Here is a 17,965-nt window from a genome sequence, read left to right as displayed (position 1 = left end):
GAGAATGTGGTGCATTGTGCTGCATGGCCTCATTTAAAAAAAAAGTCTTTTGTCCAGGTCACAGCCTCTGGTCCAGCCTCTCCTTTTTACAGGAGAGAGGAGGGACTATAATATGTCATAGTGAAACCTAAAATGGTCCTATAAAGCAGGGGAGTGATGGAGCGATGAAAGGAGAGTATCAGGAAAGAGACAAAGATCTTCCAGCCACTTGAGAAGGACCGACTCAGCACTTGTTCCAGCATCTCCTGTGCCCATTGCCATGGCTTCAGCCGTCATTCCTGCACTGAGTGTGATTCTCTGTGCATTGGCGCTCATTCTCCACAGCAGTCCGGCAGGTAATCTGTCATTTTTTCTTCCTTCATCCATTGTATGTGCTTATTTCTTTAATTTCTTCGGATCTTTCATATATGATGTGTCACACAACTCAACAATTCAAGTTTATTGTAATAAAAAAATAAAAAAATAAATGTTCTCAGATTAACTAAAATCGAATCAACTTAAAATACTTAAATTGAGTCATCAATTGTATTATTTATAATATTATGATAATTATTATTATTATTATTATTATATTACGATTCATAATATAGACATCATGTATTATTTATCTATCTATCTATCTATCCTAAAATAATTTATGTAAAATGATAACAACTGATATATATACATACTAATTTAAAAAACCTTTTGCACATTTGTTTCGCTTTACTGCAAACTATTATATAAGTACAGTACAGCACAGTAATTTATGCGCAATAAATCTTTTATGCCAAGAAATGTAATGCCGAAAACAAAAAGTGTTGTTTTACTTACAGGCAGACACAGGTGGTGCCGATTCCTTTTTTCCTGTCTTTCCATCTCTTGTGTCTCATCATTTGTATTTCTCTTTTGTCTTGATCTTTCACAGAGGCTCAGGCAGACTTAGCATTGGACTGTTGCCTGATGGTTAGCCATAAAATCATCCCTAAACACATCCTCCTCACTTACCGAAAGCAGTTAAAAGGTGACGGCTGCTCACGTGATGCTGTTGTGTAAGTATATTCATCAAAGGAAATACTGGATGTTTATATGCAGTTCAAAATGCTGGGTTATGTGTGGGAGCTTGATAGAGAATGAAAGGCAGATGTGTTTAAAAGGAAACGCTCAGAAAGAATGCTCTAATTGTCTGTTCTAACGGGCAAAAATCAATTATCTTTCAGATTCATGACCAGGAGAGGTCGGAATCTTTGCGCCCCGCCTGCCACTGAAGAGCAGTGGGTTAAAGAGACTATCAACTTTCTGGACAAAAGGCTCAAGAAGTGCATAGAAACCAAATTCCATGTACGTAATTCACCTCGGATTTTTTTCCTCAGTTGATGACATGAAGCTGGTTGCACAACAGCCATGTCATTGTTATGGCACGAGTCCTACAGCAGGTCACTTTCTCTTCTCTGGTTTTCATCTGACTCATGACTTTGTTTATATGTGGTAGATCACAATTTGGATGTTATAATCTTACTCATACAAAACCACAAACTATTCACTATGAAACCACAAGCCAAAACATCCTCCTACGGCAGATTTACTGAGCTTTAAACAGACCACCAACAATGTGAACTCAGACCTGGACTCAGTCGTGCATTTTGTACATGAAGCATTTGCAGCAGATTGGCAGTTTCAAATAATTCTAATAGGAATGCAACAGTCGTACAAATTAGAACCATTCAATTTGATAGTCAAGTCAAGTGCATAATCTCTTTATAAGCAGGCATTAACTAATGGTTTGCTTTGTTTGCTTTCATTTCAGGACAAACGCTGTCATGACTTGATGAATTTGTGGCAACAGTGAACACACACACACACACACACACACACACACACACACACACACACACGCACGCACACACACACACACACACACACACACATTCAACGGCAGCTAATGACATCATTGTTGGGACATATAGCTAATTTCTCCTAACATCTTTCATTTTAAAAATAATTGCCTAAATGCTCAAATAAGGCCAAGTTGTGTGATCTTTTTATTCACAAATAATTTTTTTTCTGTTTGTTTGTTCTATTTTGATCACCTTTGTTGCATTTAATAAATTGGTTGACAAACACAATTATTGGTGGGACTGTCTTCTTTATGTTATGTTCTGACTTTTTAGACATGATTAATGGTTATCAGATTTCAAGATACACTATAGATACTAGATTCAATTATTTAGGGTGAATGTGAACCTCGAAAGTTATTTTTGCTGAAACTGTAATTCCCAGCATGCTTTGCTTGGGACTTAACGAGGAGAGTAAAAATGTTGAAATTATTTTATTTTTGAGCAAGATGAGCAAATAATCTTTTTTAGGAGCTAGCCTATGAGTTTTTATTTTGATTGTTTTTATTTTTAGAATCTAACTGTCAGCTTTTCATGAAATAGCATGAACCTTGGGAAACCCTGACATAATGTAATATTTAATGCACTTCATGTTGTTGATAACAAAGAATGGAATGTTCTTTCTATTTTCATTTTTATATCATTATGGTGCAAGATCATTTGAAAGTAATAACCAGCACTGAATGCATAGATATGATAATGTATACACACACATACAAACATAAACACACATTTATTTAGCCTATATAGGAACTACAATTAACTGCTCTGTCCTTAAATAAGAATAAATAGCCTATAATTAGACACACACACACACACACACACACACACACACACACACACACACACACACACACACACACACACACACACACACACACACACACACACACACACACACACACACACACACACACACACACACACACACACACACACACACACACACACACACACACACACACACACACACACACACACACACACACGTGAGCCAATTGGTTCCCAAAAGGGAACTTTTTTGAGTCCTTAAATAAAGTTAATTACAATAATTGTAGACTAACCCTATCCCTAAAATACAACGTTTGGCTTTTAGTCCATAAATACATTATCGGGTGTCTGTATGGAGATTTTGCTGTTGTTGAGATTCAGTCTGACATTATTTCCCCAAAGGCAGCTACACACACACACACACACACACACACACACACACACACACACACACACACACACACACACACACACACACACACACACACACACACACACACAGACTAGGGCTAATGGCTAAACGCCACTGAGCGGCGCTAATGAGCTGATCTGATCTCTTCTGTGTAGCGCCGAGTTCAAGCAAACACGAAGAAGAGGACTAATCATCATACCAACGCTAAAATATGACACGATTTTCAGGCTCTCACGTCGTATTTCATTTTATGTGTATAATTATTATGCTCTTAAATGACGGAACTATTTGTAATGTTGGTAAGTGAGCTTTGTACAAATGAAATATCAGTAAGAAAACCCGCGAACATAACAAAAACTAAGCCAGCTAGCTGGATAAATGCTAGCAAACATCTTGTTGCCATGGAGAAACGCAAGATTGAATGTATAATTAAAGCATATATTAATACTCTAAATCAATCATGTATTCATCAATAACTCCATAAATATAAAACCTTATATACCAGTCAATCGTAATATACATCTGGAATTAACAATAGGGAAGATATGAATGATTATGATTATTTCAGTGTTTCAGCCTGCGTTTATCCTGGCATCTGGTCCAAGAATATCATCATTTCTGGTTGGAAACGTGTCTGGCATTTCCTTTTACCTCAGTGCTGTTTCATCTTCAAATGCAACAGGTAGACAATTACCACAACATTTCTATAACAACTACACACATAGGTAATACTTTACAGGAAGGGTTCATTAGTTAACTATAATTCATGAATTAAGGGATAATTCACCCCAAAATTACAATTTTGTCATGATTTTCTCACCCTCAAGTTGTTCCAAACCTGTATGAATTTCCAACGTCTTCCATTTCCTAGTTCTTTAATTTTTGGGTGAACTATCCCTATAACTAACAAGCAGCAATACATTTAGAAGTGGACAATTGGAACCTTATTGTAAAGTGTTAGCCAAGCATTTTATTTTGAACTTCAACAAATGTTTTCACTACTTTAGGTAGCATCCCATCGCCATCTTGTATGCCGGTTTATCCAACACAGTGGAATCTTTCATATGAATTAATTGGGAAGGTAAGTTGATTGTGCCAAATAACGGTGAGTTTATGCAGCATAGAAGGGCAAATACTGTTGAATAAATCTCCATCTTCATTCTGTTTAGAAGTCACAAAAAATCAGTGTTGTATAAAGTATCTATCCGATCGTCATACTCAAGTAAAAGTACAGATACCATTATGAAAATTGACTCAAATAAAAGTTAAAGTTGCTCATAAGAAAAATACTCAAGTAAAAGTAATAAAGTAACTGATATTATAAGTACTTCAGTTTTAAAAGTACAGGTACATTTCTTTAAATAATGGCACAGGTGATTGTAACGATGGCAATCTAACTGAGATTCTGTGTTAGGGTATGTAAGAATTATTAAAGGGGTTGTCCAGACACACACAAATCGTTTTATTCTGTGCTGTCATTATTTACTGACCATCATGTTGTTTCAAACCTGTATGAATTTCTTCTTCTGGAAACACTAAAGAAAAATCTTTCTTTCCATATAATGAAAGTGAATGGGGTCCAAAACAACACTGAACAACGTATTTACCTTGATAAACAGATTAATACTTACATCACCTGTGGAGAGCTGTACGCATTGCTCTGTGTGCTTGCGCTTCTCAAGATTTAGATTCACGATTTGCAAAAACGATTCATTCACACCGCTTCGAGAACCAGTTCGACAAAAAAAAGGGCCCGAACTGATCAAAAGATTAATTTGCAAAATGAATATCGCTATGACCGTTTTCAGCAAAGATTGCTATTTGTGATTTTTTGCAGTTTGCAGCTGCAAATGTAACGAAAGGGTCTGGACAATTGTATTGGAGTAAAAGTATACATTTTCTCTTTAAATGTAGAAGTCAGCAAAAAAACTGTACTTATGTACAGTAACAAAGTATTTGTACTTCGTTACTAAACACCCCTGCTCAAACCAACATAGAAAATGTATGTAACATGGAAAGAATTTCCAACTGTTAACAAGCATCAACACAGCAGGCAATTGACTTGTAAAGTCCCCGGTGAAATTACAGGAAAATGCATTCTGTATTTTTAACTTTTATTCCAGTCAACATGTCATTAAGCAGGGTGTGATCACCTACGCATTACGTTTTTGTGCATAACTGAAACTCCCCCTATTGTTTTCCTCTTTAGCCTTATCAGGGAAATAGTTTGTAGAGAGATGCATATAATGAGCTCCAAAACTTACCCAGGGATTAATAATAATTTTTTTTTGCAGTGTCTTTTTGGGCAGTGATGAGAAATGAGAAATTTATATCCTCTATTTATTTAGGCACCTCAGCACAGGGGTCTGCAATATGTTTGCGTAGCAGTTGCTTTAGAGTTTAATAGAGCATTCAAACAGACTGTAATCAAAATAAAAGATTTTTTAAATAAATTACTTTTTGTGGTCATTTTCACTGTTGTGAAATGGCGCTTTCTTGTAAGTTGTTCTGGTAAGAAAATATCTTCTAAGAAGTATCTTCTGGGGTCTGTAAGATTTTTATGGTCACACTAGTTTGGAGTCCAATTCTCACTATTAACTAACTATTAACTATTTTGCCTCAATAAACTCCTCCTTATTAATAGTTATTAAGGTAGTTGTTAAATGTAGGTATTGGGTAGGATTAAGAGATGTAGAATATGGTCATGCAGAATAAGGCATTAATATGTGCTTTATAAGTACTAATAAACAGCCAATATCCTAGTAATATGCATGCTAATAAGCAACTAGTTAATAGTGAGAACTGGACACTAAACTAAAGTGTTACCATTTAAAAAAAAAAAATTTAATACATTTATTGAGCAAAGATGCATTCAATTGATCAAAGTGACAGTAAAGATATTTATAATGTTACAAACTGTTTCTATTTCAATTCTGTGCTTATCTTTTGAACTTTCTATTTATTAAAGAATCCATGGTTTCATAGGAAATGATAAGAAATGTTTCTTGAGCAGCAAATCAGCATATTAGAATGATTTCTGAAGGGTCATGTGACACTGAAGACTGGAGTAATGATGCTGAAAATTCATCTTGGCTTCACAGGAATATATATATATACACACACACACACACACACACACACACACACATACAGAAAACTGTTATTTTAAATTGTAATAATATTTCACAATAATACTGTATTTTTGATCAAATAAGTATTGGGGAGCATAAGAGACTTCTTTCAAAAACATTGCTTCAGCTCATGGTATGGAAAGGACCTGACTTTCCTGAAATTTGTACATTCATATCTATTGTTTACATGAAAACTAGACTAATTTCATGGTGGAAGAATGATCCGTTTGACTTCAATTGACATGTTGGGAATATCCCTGACATTCAAGTTTGACAAACTGCAATTACGCACGGTATGTCACATAGCACTTGCAAAATTGCTGTAGGAGTTTAGAAGCGTGATTATTAAGGGGATTGCCCCAAGCAGTCCTGACCAGAAGGAGCGGTTCAACTATACATTTTGACTGCTTGGTTTCCCAGATAGTCCTATTTTTAACAGTATTCCTCCTCACGCTAAATGACGTATTGAGTTCTTTTGTTGAAGGGTTTAATAAACACAATAACCCCACACCTAACCTGGAAAACACCGCATTATATGCTACCGTTCAAACGTTTGGGATGGGTAAGATTTACAATAAGGTTACATTTGTGAAAATGAGTGAACTACATTTGTTAATGTGAACTAACAATGAACAGTTCTTCTACAGCATTTATTAATCTTAATCTCAGCATTTACTAATATATTTTAAGATCAAATGGTTTATCTGTTAACATTAGTTATATATTGCTTGTTATTAGTTTGTGTAAGTTTATGCATTTACTATGTTAACAAATCAGACTTTATTGTAGTGTTACCTATTTTTAATGAATGTTTTTGAAAAAAGTCTCTTATTCTCAGTAAGGCTGCATGTATTTGAACAGAAATGCGGTAAAAACAGTTATATTTAGAAATATTATTACAATTAAAATGTTCTATTTTAATGTATTTTACAATGTAATGTATTACTGTGATGGCAAAGCTGAATTTTCAGCATCATTACTCCAGTCGTGTTGCTTAATATTTTTGTGGAAAACGTGATAATTTTTGTTTTTTCAGCATTCCTTGATGGATAATAATAATTGAATGCATCCTTGCTGAATAAAAGTATTAACTATAACGACAAATATATAGTTCTAAAAAAAATTCTAAATACAAAAGAATAGCAAAGTCCACACCACAGCTATAACGCTAACGGCACAAAGAAACAATATTGTTGGTATCACTTTCAGAACTATTTTTTTTCCAGTTGATGAAAGATAAAAACATTGACAGCCAATCAGAATCCATCCAAGCATTTAAAGCAGCAGATGACAAACCTGCAGTGCGAGCTTACAATAAACAGAATGATATCGTCTGCTGGTGTGGATGCTAATATAGTTATCATTCTTGGTGTGAACGGGACTTTAATTTATTAAATATAAATGTTGCTGACCCCAACATTTTGTAAGGTAGTGTATATGCTATTCATTTCAAAGAGGAATGTCCACATTTATACATTGGATAAAACGAGGCAAAACACTTGCCATACAGGAAATTTGCATTATTGAATACCAATATATTCTCTCTGTTGAATTCCAATATATCAGAATGCATTCCTGGTGCGGCTGAGTCTCAACCGCAGTTTGCAGCTGTGTGTGAATGAAACATCTGCCCCGGACTGCTGCCTGGAGCCGCTTTGTCTCCAGGAGACTCTCCTTGTGTCTGCATGTGCTGAGGACACCCTAAAAGCCTCACTCATAATACAGACCCATATTTATGCCCAGATCTTCCCCAACAAACCCCCTTCTGGTTAGTGTCTCTTTTCATGTTACTGAATATGAAGTAGTACAATCTAGTGATTTTTAGTACCGTGGTGGTACTGCCATTGTTGTGTTTTAGTAGTCAAGTCAAGTCACCTTTATTTATATATCACTTTATACAATTAGACATTCTACTAACTATAAGTAACTTTGTAACTACATGTCAACTACCAGTCATTAGAATATTAGAGGTCTGCTTAATATATGCTAACACTTTATTTTGATGGTCCCTAAATAGACATTCTATTGGCTCTTTTCCACTGCGTGGTACAGCTTGGTACTTTGCAAGTACTTTGTCAACTTATTCTACTAACCCTAATCCTAACCTTAACATAACAGTCCACTAATACTCTAATGAGAGTTAGTTGAGATGTAGTTTCAAAACTACGTATAGTTAGAATGTCTAAAGTGGACAATAGTGTCATTATTTAGCTCAAGTCAGTTCATTGTTGATTCAGTTCAGTTCAATAACTGTGTGAAGGTCATCAGTTATGTTCAGTCTGGCTATAAGCAGCTCTGCAGAAGACAATAGTGTCATTATTCACTTTGAGTATGTTCATTGTTGATTCAATTCATTTCAATAACAGTGTCGATGTTGCAAAATGTGTCAATTTTGAAATTAAGCCATATCGGCTATAAAGCACCATCAAAGAAGTACCATCAAATTTCATGGTTCATTTAATATTGCTCTCACTTAAAAAAAATTTGTTTGCATTTATTAATTTAGCAGAAGTAATTTTGAGGAACATCTCAAGCATGGTGCTAATAATAGCAAGGTCTTGGGTTCAGTTCCCAGGGTGTGCATGATCAAATGTATACCTTAAATGCAATGTAAGTCACTTCAGATAAAAGTGTCCGACAAATGCATGTAATCTTGGCATTACCATCTGATACCATAATTTGTACCATGGTATCACTATAGTACTTTTTTATAGAGGAATCTTAGATCAATTAAATATGTTAATGTTTCTTGCATTATATCATAATGCATATTTGATTTTTTGCAGAAAATAAAACCGCTATTCCCAACCAAGTGTTTCAGCCTCTCGGCAGCTGCCCATGTGATGTTTCCCTTGGCGAGTGTGACATACGCTGCTGTTGTGACCAGGTAATATTAAAGCTTGGAGAAAGTTTAGTCTATTAGGTAAATATATTTAATCATGATGTGTGGACAGCTGAACATCTATCTCTAATACATCAGTCCGGGATTCGGCTGTTGAGCCTTCGCTAAGTCCTACATTAAATTAGGCATGAAACGGAAGTTGTGATAGTCTTTTCATCCCTATTGTGATGTATATCTGAGTGAAACAGCTTCTTGAATAAGAAAGAAATTAGGGCGAGGCTTGATTTTGTCCATAGGGAATTGTTTGGATGATTTTGTTAATTTGCTATGAACACATTTTGATTTCATGGTGACTTTAATAACTCATCCTACCTTAGCAGCTATTACTGTGTAGTTTAATACTTTCATTAAAGAAAGACATTTTTGCAGTGTCACAATTCATTCCAGCCCTCATAAGAATAATGTCCAACATTTTACTAAAAAATCACATTGGTCATCGAAATCTACAGTTCATTCCTTGGGGATGTTTTCTGAGACATCAACAGAGGGACTCTGATAAATTCTTAGTTTATTTATGAGTGTATATTTCCTCTTTTAGGACTGTTCTCAAGAAGTTCTGCAGTTGTTTGTGACTCGGTGTCTTCCTGGACCATTTGGTGGAAATTTCAGTCCTGTTTCAGAGCATCAGTGCTCAGCTCAGTCCTCTGAAAATGACCCTGATTGGTTCCCCTTTCTCTGTGTCACCTCCCCTTCGGACAACAGCCCCTTTCTGGGACTTTTCTACAATGGTCAGACAGTGTAAGGAAGGGAAGTTTTTCAGTGCATTATCTTCTATACAGTTTCAGTTCACATGATCCTTCAGAAAGCATTCTAATTTTCTAAATTTGCATGGGTTTTACAGCTCCCCAAAGCCCAGTCCATCATTCCAAGCCCCGCAGATGACAGCTGCTGCACCTCCCATTAACTACCGCCAGGGGGATCCAATATTCACTAAGGATGACCGATACTTCACCATCCCACAGGTTAGATAACATTGCTAATGTACGTGTCTGTTTATATGAGTGCACGCATTCATGCATGTGTGTATCTGTCCTCTGAGCAGAACTCTGGACTGGGCCAGTGTGCAGACAATGCTCCAGTGGCATTTTTGGAAAACTTTGAGTCTCAGTGTGTGAGGAGGCTGCAGTCCTGTCCATCACCATCTGATGACTTGAGGGTGGATGTTAAAGATGGATGGGGAGGTAGATATTCAATATGACAGTTTATTTGCTTTCCTCAACCAAACACAAGAACATAATCCACATATTACAACATAATACAATATGTAGCATTATGCTGTAGATACTGTTGAATCAAACATACTATCAGTACCAACAATTCTTATCTTATTTTTTAAATAAAAATTTCTGATGATATGATATGCTTTATATACATGTGAATATCTATTGATTGTGTTGTCTTTCTGAGTATGCATTGCGAATATGCATATGTGAGACTGTTCATATTTTTGCACTCTTTCCAGACGTGGTAACAGTCAGCGTTGTGGATGAAGTAGCCGATGACCTTAGATTTTTTCTGTCAAATTCTCTTGAGCCCATATCTGGTCAGTTGCATTGAAGTTTTCAGCAGTATAATTTAATATATATATATTTAAATAGATACTATATGTTAAATTAAATATTAAAAACTAGTAAATTGTGATTTGATTATTAACATAGTATCAAAAATCAATACACAAGCATTCAAAAGTTTGGGGTCAGTACATTTTTTATAAAATTTACATTTTAAATAAATATTGTTCTTTTGCACAACTGGTTTCAACATTGATAATAATCATAAATGTTTCTTGAGCAGCAAATCGGCATATTATAATGGTTTCTGAAGGATCATGTGACACTGAAGACTGGAGATATATATATATATATATATTTTTACAATATTACTGTTTTTACTGTATATCTGATCAAATGCAGTCTTAGTGATATTAAGATACTCCTTTTATTAAAGATCTTGGCAAATCTTACCAACCCCAAATGTTTGAATGGTTTGAATGGAAATTTCACTTTTAGTAACATTGTGGACATTAGACAAGTTGTATCATTCTTTTTCATTGTATAAATGTTTTTTTAGTGCCACAACAGTGTGATAATGTCGTTGTGGCCTTGCGTTACACTCTTTACTGGAGAGAGAATGGCCTCTCTGCCATTACTGTGAAACGGACCACTGCAAACATCACTCTACCTGGTGAGTCACAAATATTGTCTTCCAGTTGACTCTTACAATAAGACACACCTCTTCACTGCACATGTTTTTCTTATGGAATGCATCTCTGTTTTGTTTTTTTATCTTACCCCCTCATCTAGTATCTTTGACCAGAAGATATTCTGCAGTGTTTGTGAACGGAAATGAAACATCTCAACCTAACTCTGGGAATACAGGTTAAAGCAAATCCCATATTACACCAACTTCGGATGCTCCGATGCTTAAAACGTATCCAAATCAGAGCTGGGCAGGAATCATTTATTATGCATTACTAATGTTTGGACAGGTTACCTGGTGAAGAGGCCAGTGATTGGTGGCATTTTGGACTCTACTACAGAATTTATACAGAGGGCCCAGATCAATCTCTGGCAGCCAGGTAGTGTAACATATCCATATTTAGCCATACAGGACTACAGAAAAATATGACTTTGATCCTATGCTGTGTCCTCTGCAGGTGGAGATGGACTATGCTCTTCTACTGAACTGAGACCAGCTCTGTTCGGGATCAACTCCACATCAGGCTGTATGATTCCTGTGAGTTTGCTGAATGTGACACAGTGCAGCCAGTTGAGGTGAGTATCACTGCTGAAGGGTTTTGAACACAATATAATAGATTCTTATAGAACAGTTTCATTTGACACAAGTCTCTCTTTTGCATGTCATTTCACAGAGAAACGGTGCGTGCTGTCCTAGCTGAATTAGTGACTGCTACACTCGTTTCTACAACAGGAAATCCAAACTTTTCCAACCTAGTGGATTGGGTCAACATTACTAGTGAGCACTACATCATATAATTGTCTCTAATGTCTATAATATATCAAGTTGTTCTAGACCTAGATACTTCATTTTAAAAACTACATAGTTGCAGCTACCATTCAAAAGTTTGATGAATGAATTATTATTTTTTTAATTAAAGAAATTTAATTAAATTAAAGATGTTTTAAATTGAGTAAAAGTGACAGTAAAGACATTTATAATGTTACACAAGATTTCTATTTCAAATAAATGCTGTTCTTTTGAACGTTCTATACAAAGAATCCTGAAAAGAATGTATCACGGTTTCCACAAAAACATGTTTTCAACATGGATGATAATAAGAAATGTTACCATATTAGAATGATTTCTGAGGGTTCGTCTCGGTCAGCTCCCTAGTCAGGGCACTTATCAGGCAGTCGGACATTTTAAGCACTGTCTCAATGGCAAAATCCTTCCAGTGCACTGAAACATTTGCTCCCTAAAAAGTCCCACAATGCACCGTGAAAACCAGGGAGCATCGATGCTCACTACTTTCCCTTAACGGAAAGCGCAAAACATAAATCAAATGTTTTAGATGTTTTCATTTTAGATGTGTTTAGTTATACACTCACCTAAAGGATTATTAGGAACACCATACTAATACTGTGTTTGACCCCCTTTCGCCTTCAGAACCGCCTTAATTCTACGTGGCATTGATTCAACAAGGTGCTGAAAGCATTCTTTAGAAATGTTGGCCCATATTGATAGGATAGCATCTTGCAGTTGATGGAGATTTGTGGGATGCACATCCAGGGCACGAAGCTCCCGTTCCACCACATCCCAAAGATGCTCTATTGGGTTGAGATCTGGTGACTGTGGGGGCCATTTTAGTTCAGTGAACTCATTGTCATGTTCAAGAAACCAATTTGAAATGATTCGAGCTTTGTGACATGGTGCATTATCCTGCTGGAAGTAGCCATCAGAGGATGAGTACATGGTGGTCATAAAGGGATGGACATGGTCAGAAACAATGCTCAGGTAGTCTGTGGCATTTAAACGATGCCCAATTGGCACTAAGGGGCCTAAAGTGTGCCAATAAAACATCCCCCACACCATTACACCACCACCACCAGCCTGCACAGTGGTAACAAGGCATGATGGATCCATGTTCTCATTCTGTTTACGCCAAATTCTGACTCTACCATCTGAATGTCTCAACAGAATTCGAGACTCATCAGACCAGGCAACATTTTTCCAGTCTTCAACTGTCCAATTTTGGTGAGCTTGTGCAAATAGTAGCCTCTCTTTCCTATTTTTTTTCTCCTATTTGTAGTGGAGATGAGTGGTACCCGGTGGGGTCTTCTGCTGTTGTAGCCCATCCGCCTCAAGGTTGTGCGTGTTGTGGCTTCACAAATGCTTTGCTGCATACCTCGGTTGTAACGAGTGGTTATTTCAGTCAAAGTTGCTCTTCTATCAGCTTGCATCAGTCGGCCCATTCTCCTCTGACCTCTAGCATCAACAAGGCATTTTCGCCCACAGGATTGTCGCATACTGGATGTTTTTCCCTTTTCACACCATTCTTTGTAAACCCTAGAAATGGTTGTGCGTGAAAATCCCAGTAACTGAGCAGATTGTGAAATACTCAGACCGGCCCGTCTGGCACCAACAACCATGCCACGCTCAAAATTGCTTAAATCACCGTTCTTTCCCATTCTGACATTCAGTTTGGAGTTCAGGAGATTGTCTTGACCAGGACCACACCCCTAAATGCATTGAAGCAACTCCCATGTGATTGGTTGATTAGATAATTGCGTTAATGAGAAATTGAACAGGTGTTCCTAATAATCCTTTAGGTGAGTGTATATTTCAGTATGAACATACGTCTCTAGAACATAATCTAGCTAACATTTATAATTAACTTATGGCTGAAATTTTGGGGAATTTAACAATCAGAGTATTTATCACAATGTACTTTTAAATAAAATAAACAAATAATATCAGAAAGATATCTGTGACTGCTGTTCATATATAACAGTAGTGCAACATTTGAGACACCCTGAAAGATCATGACACACTGAAGATTGGCGTAATGGCTGCTGAAATTGTCATCACAGGAATACATTATGTTTTAAAAGTAACAGTTATTTTAAATTGTAATACAATTTCACAGTATTACTGTTTTTACTGTATTTCCCCCCGCAGCTTGTCTGGACCCCACCCCTCTGTTCTAGTGGCCCATGCGTTAATCCGTCGCTTAAAGGGCTAGTTCACCCAAAAATGAAATTTCTGTCATTAATTACTCACCCTCATGTCGTTCTAAACCCGTTAAACCTTTGTTCATCTTCAGCAACACAAATTAAGATATTTTTGATTAAATCTGAGAGCTCTCTGACCCCTCCATAGACAGCTGTTTAATTAACACTTTCAAGGCCCAGAAAGGTAGTAAAACCATCGATAAAATACTCCAGTGGTTCAACCTTAATTAAGCGACGAGAATACTTTTTGTGCGCAAAAAACACACAAAAATAACGACTTTATTCAACAATTTCTTCACATCAGTGTCAGATTTCTACGCAGTTTACGTTGGCCAGCTCCTGCGTCAGCATCGCACGCATGCGTCGTGGTGCTCACGTGAACAGCTTCGGCCAATGGTAAGCCGGTGTTCTGGCGTAGCTCTGGCGTAACTCAGAAGCGCTGTATTGTATTTATTACGTCAACAGAGTAGGAGACTGACACAGACGCAAAGAAATTGTTGAATAAAGTCAAATACAAAAAGTATTCTCGTCGCTTCATAAAATTAAGGTTGAACTGTAGTCACATGGACTATTTTAACAATGGTTTTACTACCTTTCTGGGCCTTGAAAGTGATAATTAAACAGCTGTCTGTGGAGGGGTCAGAGAGCTCTCGGATTTCATCAAAAATATCTTCAATTGTGTTCCGAAGATTGTGGAATTGTGTAATCTAGAACACGACCCCCTCCTAGAAGTTTGCTGAGGCCCCCTAGTGGGCTCTGGTCCCTTGTTGAGAGCCACTGCTTTAAATTAATGAATAAACTCTGTTCTTGCTCTTGTACATCTCAGCATCACCGCAGAACTCCAGTCAGCCAGCAGAGGGCAGCATTGGAGAGTGTTCTGCTGTTCCGACCCACCTCCACATCCACGTGAGGAGCGTCATCAAGGGCAGGGTGCAGGGTGTGCCTCAGACAGTTATCGAGGCAATGGCGATTAGGTACAAGACCGCTTCATTCAGCCTTGTATTGTTCTTATCATCTCACTTTACCGATAACAAACATGATAGCTTTTCATTAATGTTTGAGCTTGATGTATCTGGATGCATATGCTGTTTTGAACATTTTGTTTGGCATTTATCCTTTTTCCAATTCTCAGTTTCATAGAAAAAACATGGAGGATAGAGTGTGATATGGGCAGGGAGAACCCCTGTGTAAACCCAGAGCTAATGCAACATTTCCCAGTGACCTCCTCTGTGACCTTTACTTGCAATCCTCTTAATACACAACCCCCTAGATCCAGGTGGGTCATAAATGCATACATATCATCAAGTTTGATGATTACTGTATGGATACAGTTACATTTTAATTTCTAAATTATTGATTTAATTTGTTTTCTGATAAAAGATACAATAAAAACAAAACATTTATTTAAAAACATTTTTTTTAAATAAATCCCAGAAAATTATATTGCTATATTTTTAATGTTATGTTATACATTTCATATATTTCAGTTTTTCTTATTTCTAATTGTTTTATCTGTTGCTTGCATATGGCATTATTTCACAAATCCAAGCAAGTCATGCAGTCTTGTGAACTCTGTAAAGTTGAATTGAAGTATCTTCTCTTCTGCAGGTTCAGTATTAACTTCACAGAGTTTGACTGTGACAGGAACGATGTGTGCTGGCCTGAGCTGGCGTTCCCTATCACAAGATACTACACTGGTGAGGGCTTGAATTTCTTACGGTTGCTAATAGAGTAAGACAGAAATAGCCATGAAAACTAACATCCGTCAACATCTGAAATCACCCCCTATTTGAGGGGATAGCCATTGGTAGTGGTGTGGTGTCCGAGTAGTGGTTGAGTGCACTCATTCAATCCCACAATGCACTGCAGTAACGAGTGTCAACGTGATGGTCGCGCCAAATGAATTCCAGCGTCTCGCCAGAAGATGGCGCTGCAGCTTGAATCATCCATGCATTTTCCAAACCGCTGGTTCAATGTGGCTACAGCGTAATATCATACAAGAATAAATTCCTTTTTACTTGATTATTAAATTGTTTAATTAAGTTGTATACATGCTAGTTTCCAAGACAGCGTTCAAGATAAATCTTTTCATCACTACTGGAGCTGCCAGTTTGCTAAGTTTCAAATGATTATTAAACAGAAAGCACAAACTATGCAAAAGCGCTTTTGTGCTTTCCGGCACTCAGTGTCCAAATTCACTCACTCGTTTTCATTCACTCCTTCAAGTGGACTATTATTAGTGGAGTAATGTAGGGAATAGTGAACTATTTTTGTAATTGTTGTATGCCATTGATATATTTGGGGATAACATAGAATATTTTTCCTTTTAATATGTCACACTACAGAACTATAAGTAAGCTGCAAATAGGTGATTTAAAGGCACAATTAAATATAATATAAGATTTTTGTATTAAAATATCCAAAAACCACTAGAACGATGTTATATATTTTGTTGACTGGGGTACTTAAATTATCCCAAATGTTCCCATGAACGTTTAAATCCAGAGAAATAAGCTATTTTAACCAGGACACGGACCGTGTCCAGGCGCCGTCTATCAATCAGCATCATACCTGCTTTACCCTTGATTTCCGGTTTTATATTGTAGAAACCATGGAAGCACCAAAGACGCTTAAATATATTAAATGTTTCATTAGACAAGGGAACAACTGTTTGGATACATTTATAGACAGAAAACTAGTCATTGTTATATAGCTCAACATGTCTAGTCTTATTGTTTAAATCTCTTTTCCTTGAGTTACCGCGAGTACCATGTTTTACCATGACTAATATCGATCTAGCTTACTGCAGTGTGCAGCAAGTGTCTCATAGTAGCCGCCGAGTAATGTTAGTATATCATTTTCCACCTGCTCAAATGTATCTAATATGATCAACAGCGCTGCATTACCTCTCATGCGCTTGACCAGAAGAAGCGGAAGCGGCGACTGTGGCATAATAAAAGTTATGTTGCTGTCAAGCCGTGTGTCGCGTTTGTCTCTCATGGAAAAACTACATATTGTGCCTTTTAAAAATAAAATATAATGTTTTACTTATATGAAAATGCTTGATTAGGTCTTAAAGTATGAATTTGATGTTTTGCATTATTATACAATTTTTTTCTTTTTTTTGCAGGTGAGCCATATTCCCAGGCTCTGGCTAAGGGTCTTATTCTAGTGTTCTTCTTCATCGCTGCGTCTGTTTTGGGAACGCCATGGAGACAAATCAGACAAGCATGGAACAGTGCTTGATTATGAGAGCAAGAGATAGAAAAGGACAATTAGGTATCAAATAAAATGTAATATTTAATTGTAAATAGCTGTAAATATAGATTTTTTTTTTCTTTTCTGGTTTATACATTATTTATTATGTTTTGTGAAATGAACTTTTGTACTTTTCTATTAAATATTCAATGCAAAATAAAATACATATATTTTATATATAAAAGCAATATTTTGTTTCTTCCACTACTATATACACTACCAGTCAATTTTTTTTTTAATGTTATCAAAGAAGTCTCTTCTGCTCACCAAGGCTGCATTTATGTTATTAAAAATACAAAAAGCTGTAATATTGTGAAATATAATTAAAATGAAAAATAACTGTTTAAATATATATAAAATGGGATTTATTGCTGTGATGGCAAAGCTGAATTTTCAGCATAATTACTCCACTCTTCAGTGTCACA

At 36.4% G+C, this 17,965-nt stretch overlaps 2 protein-coding genes across 2 annotated transcripts; both read left to right on the top strand.

The window, feature by feature from the left end:
• Positions 1–175: 175 nt before the first annotated feature.
• ccl19a.1 (chemokine (C-C motif) ligand 19a, tandem duplicate 1) lies at positions 176–2,097 on the top strand. The gene is made up of 4 exons (XM_079814760.1): positions 176–335; positions 908–1,031; positions 1,200–1,320; positions 1,787–2,097. Exons 1-4 carry the CDS (start codon positions 260–262, stop codon positions 1,826–1,828), a joined length of 363 nt encoding a protein of 120 aa, XP_079670886.1. The 5' UTR covers positions 176–259; the 3' UTR covers positions 1,829–2,097.
• Positions 2,098–3,180: 1,083 nt separating this feature from the next.
• tctn2 (tectonic family member 2) lies at positions 3,181–17,720 on the top strand. Its single transcript, XM_079814745.1, has 18 exons — positions 3,181–3,356; positions 3,626–3,739; positions 4,065–4,138; positions 7,755–7,956; positions 8,975–9,075; positions 9,629–9,828; positions 9,932–10,052; positions 10,133–10,271; positions 10,553–10,633; positions 11,161–11,274; positions 11,394–11,468; positions 11,579–11,668; positions 11,747–11,864; positions 11,963–12,066; positions 15,109–15,256; positions 15,415–15,558; positions 15,891–15,979; positions 17,413–17,720. The coding sequence occupies exons 1-18, from the start codon at positions 3,269–3,271 to the stop codon at positions 17,526–17,528; spliced, it is 2,118 nt and encodes a 705-aa protein (XP_079670871.1). The 5' UTR covers positions 3,181–3,268; the 3' UTR covers positions 17,529–17,720.
• The last annotated feature ends 245 nt before the right edge of the window (positions 17,721–17,965 follow it).

The sequence above is a fragment of the Gobio gobio genome, assembly GCF_949357685.1.
Source record: "Gobio gobio genome assembly, chromosome: 4".
NCBI classification, from domain to species: Eukaryota; Metazoa; Chordata; class Actinopteri; order Cypriniformes; family Gobionidae; genus Gobio; species Gobio gobio.
Note: the sequence above shows the minus strand (reverse complement) of the source record. Positions and strands in the feature narration are given on the sequence as shown.

Excerpts from the sequence above, each read along its gene's own strand:
- ccl19a.1 (XM_079814760.1), top strand. The coding sequence starts at position 260 with ATGGCTTCAGCCGTCATTCCTGCACTGAGTGTGATTCTCTGTGCATTG. Across the intron at positions 336-907 it reads TCTCCACAGCAGTCCGGCAG|AGGCTCAGGCAGACTTAGCA; the intron begins GTAATCTGTCAT and ends GATCTTTCACAG. Across the intron at positions 1,032-1,199 it reads TGCTCACGTGATGCTGTTGT|ATTCATGACCAGGAGAGGTC; the intron begins GTAAGTATATTC and ends ATTATCTTTCAG.
- tctn2 (XM_079814745.1), top strand. The coding sequence starts at position 3,269 with ATGACACGATTTTCAGGCTCTCACGTCGTATTTCATTTTATGTGTATA. Across the intron at positions 11,469-11,578 it reads ACCTAACTCTGGGAATACAG|GTTACCTGGTGAAGAGGCCA; the intron begins GTTAAAGCAAAT and ends ATGTTTGGACAG. Across the intron at positions 11,865-11,962 it reads ACACAGTGCAGCCAGTTGAG|AGAAACGGTGCGTGCTGTCC; the intron begins GTGAGTATCACT and ends GTCATTTCACAG.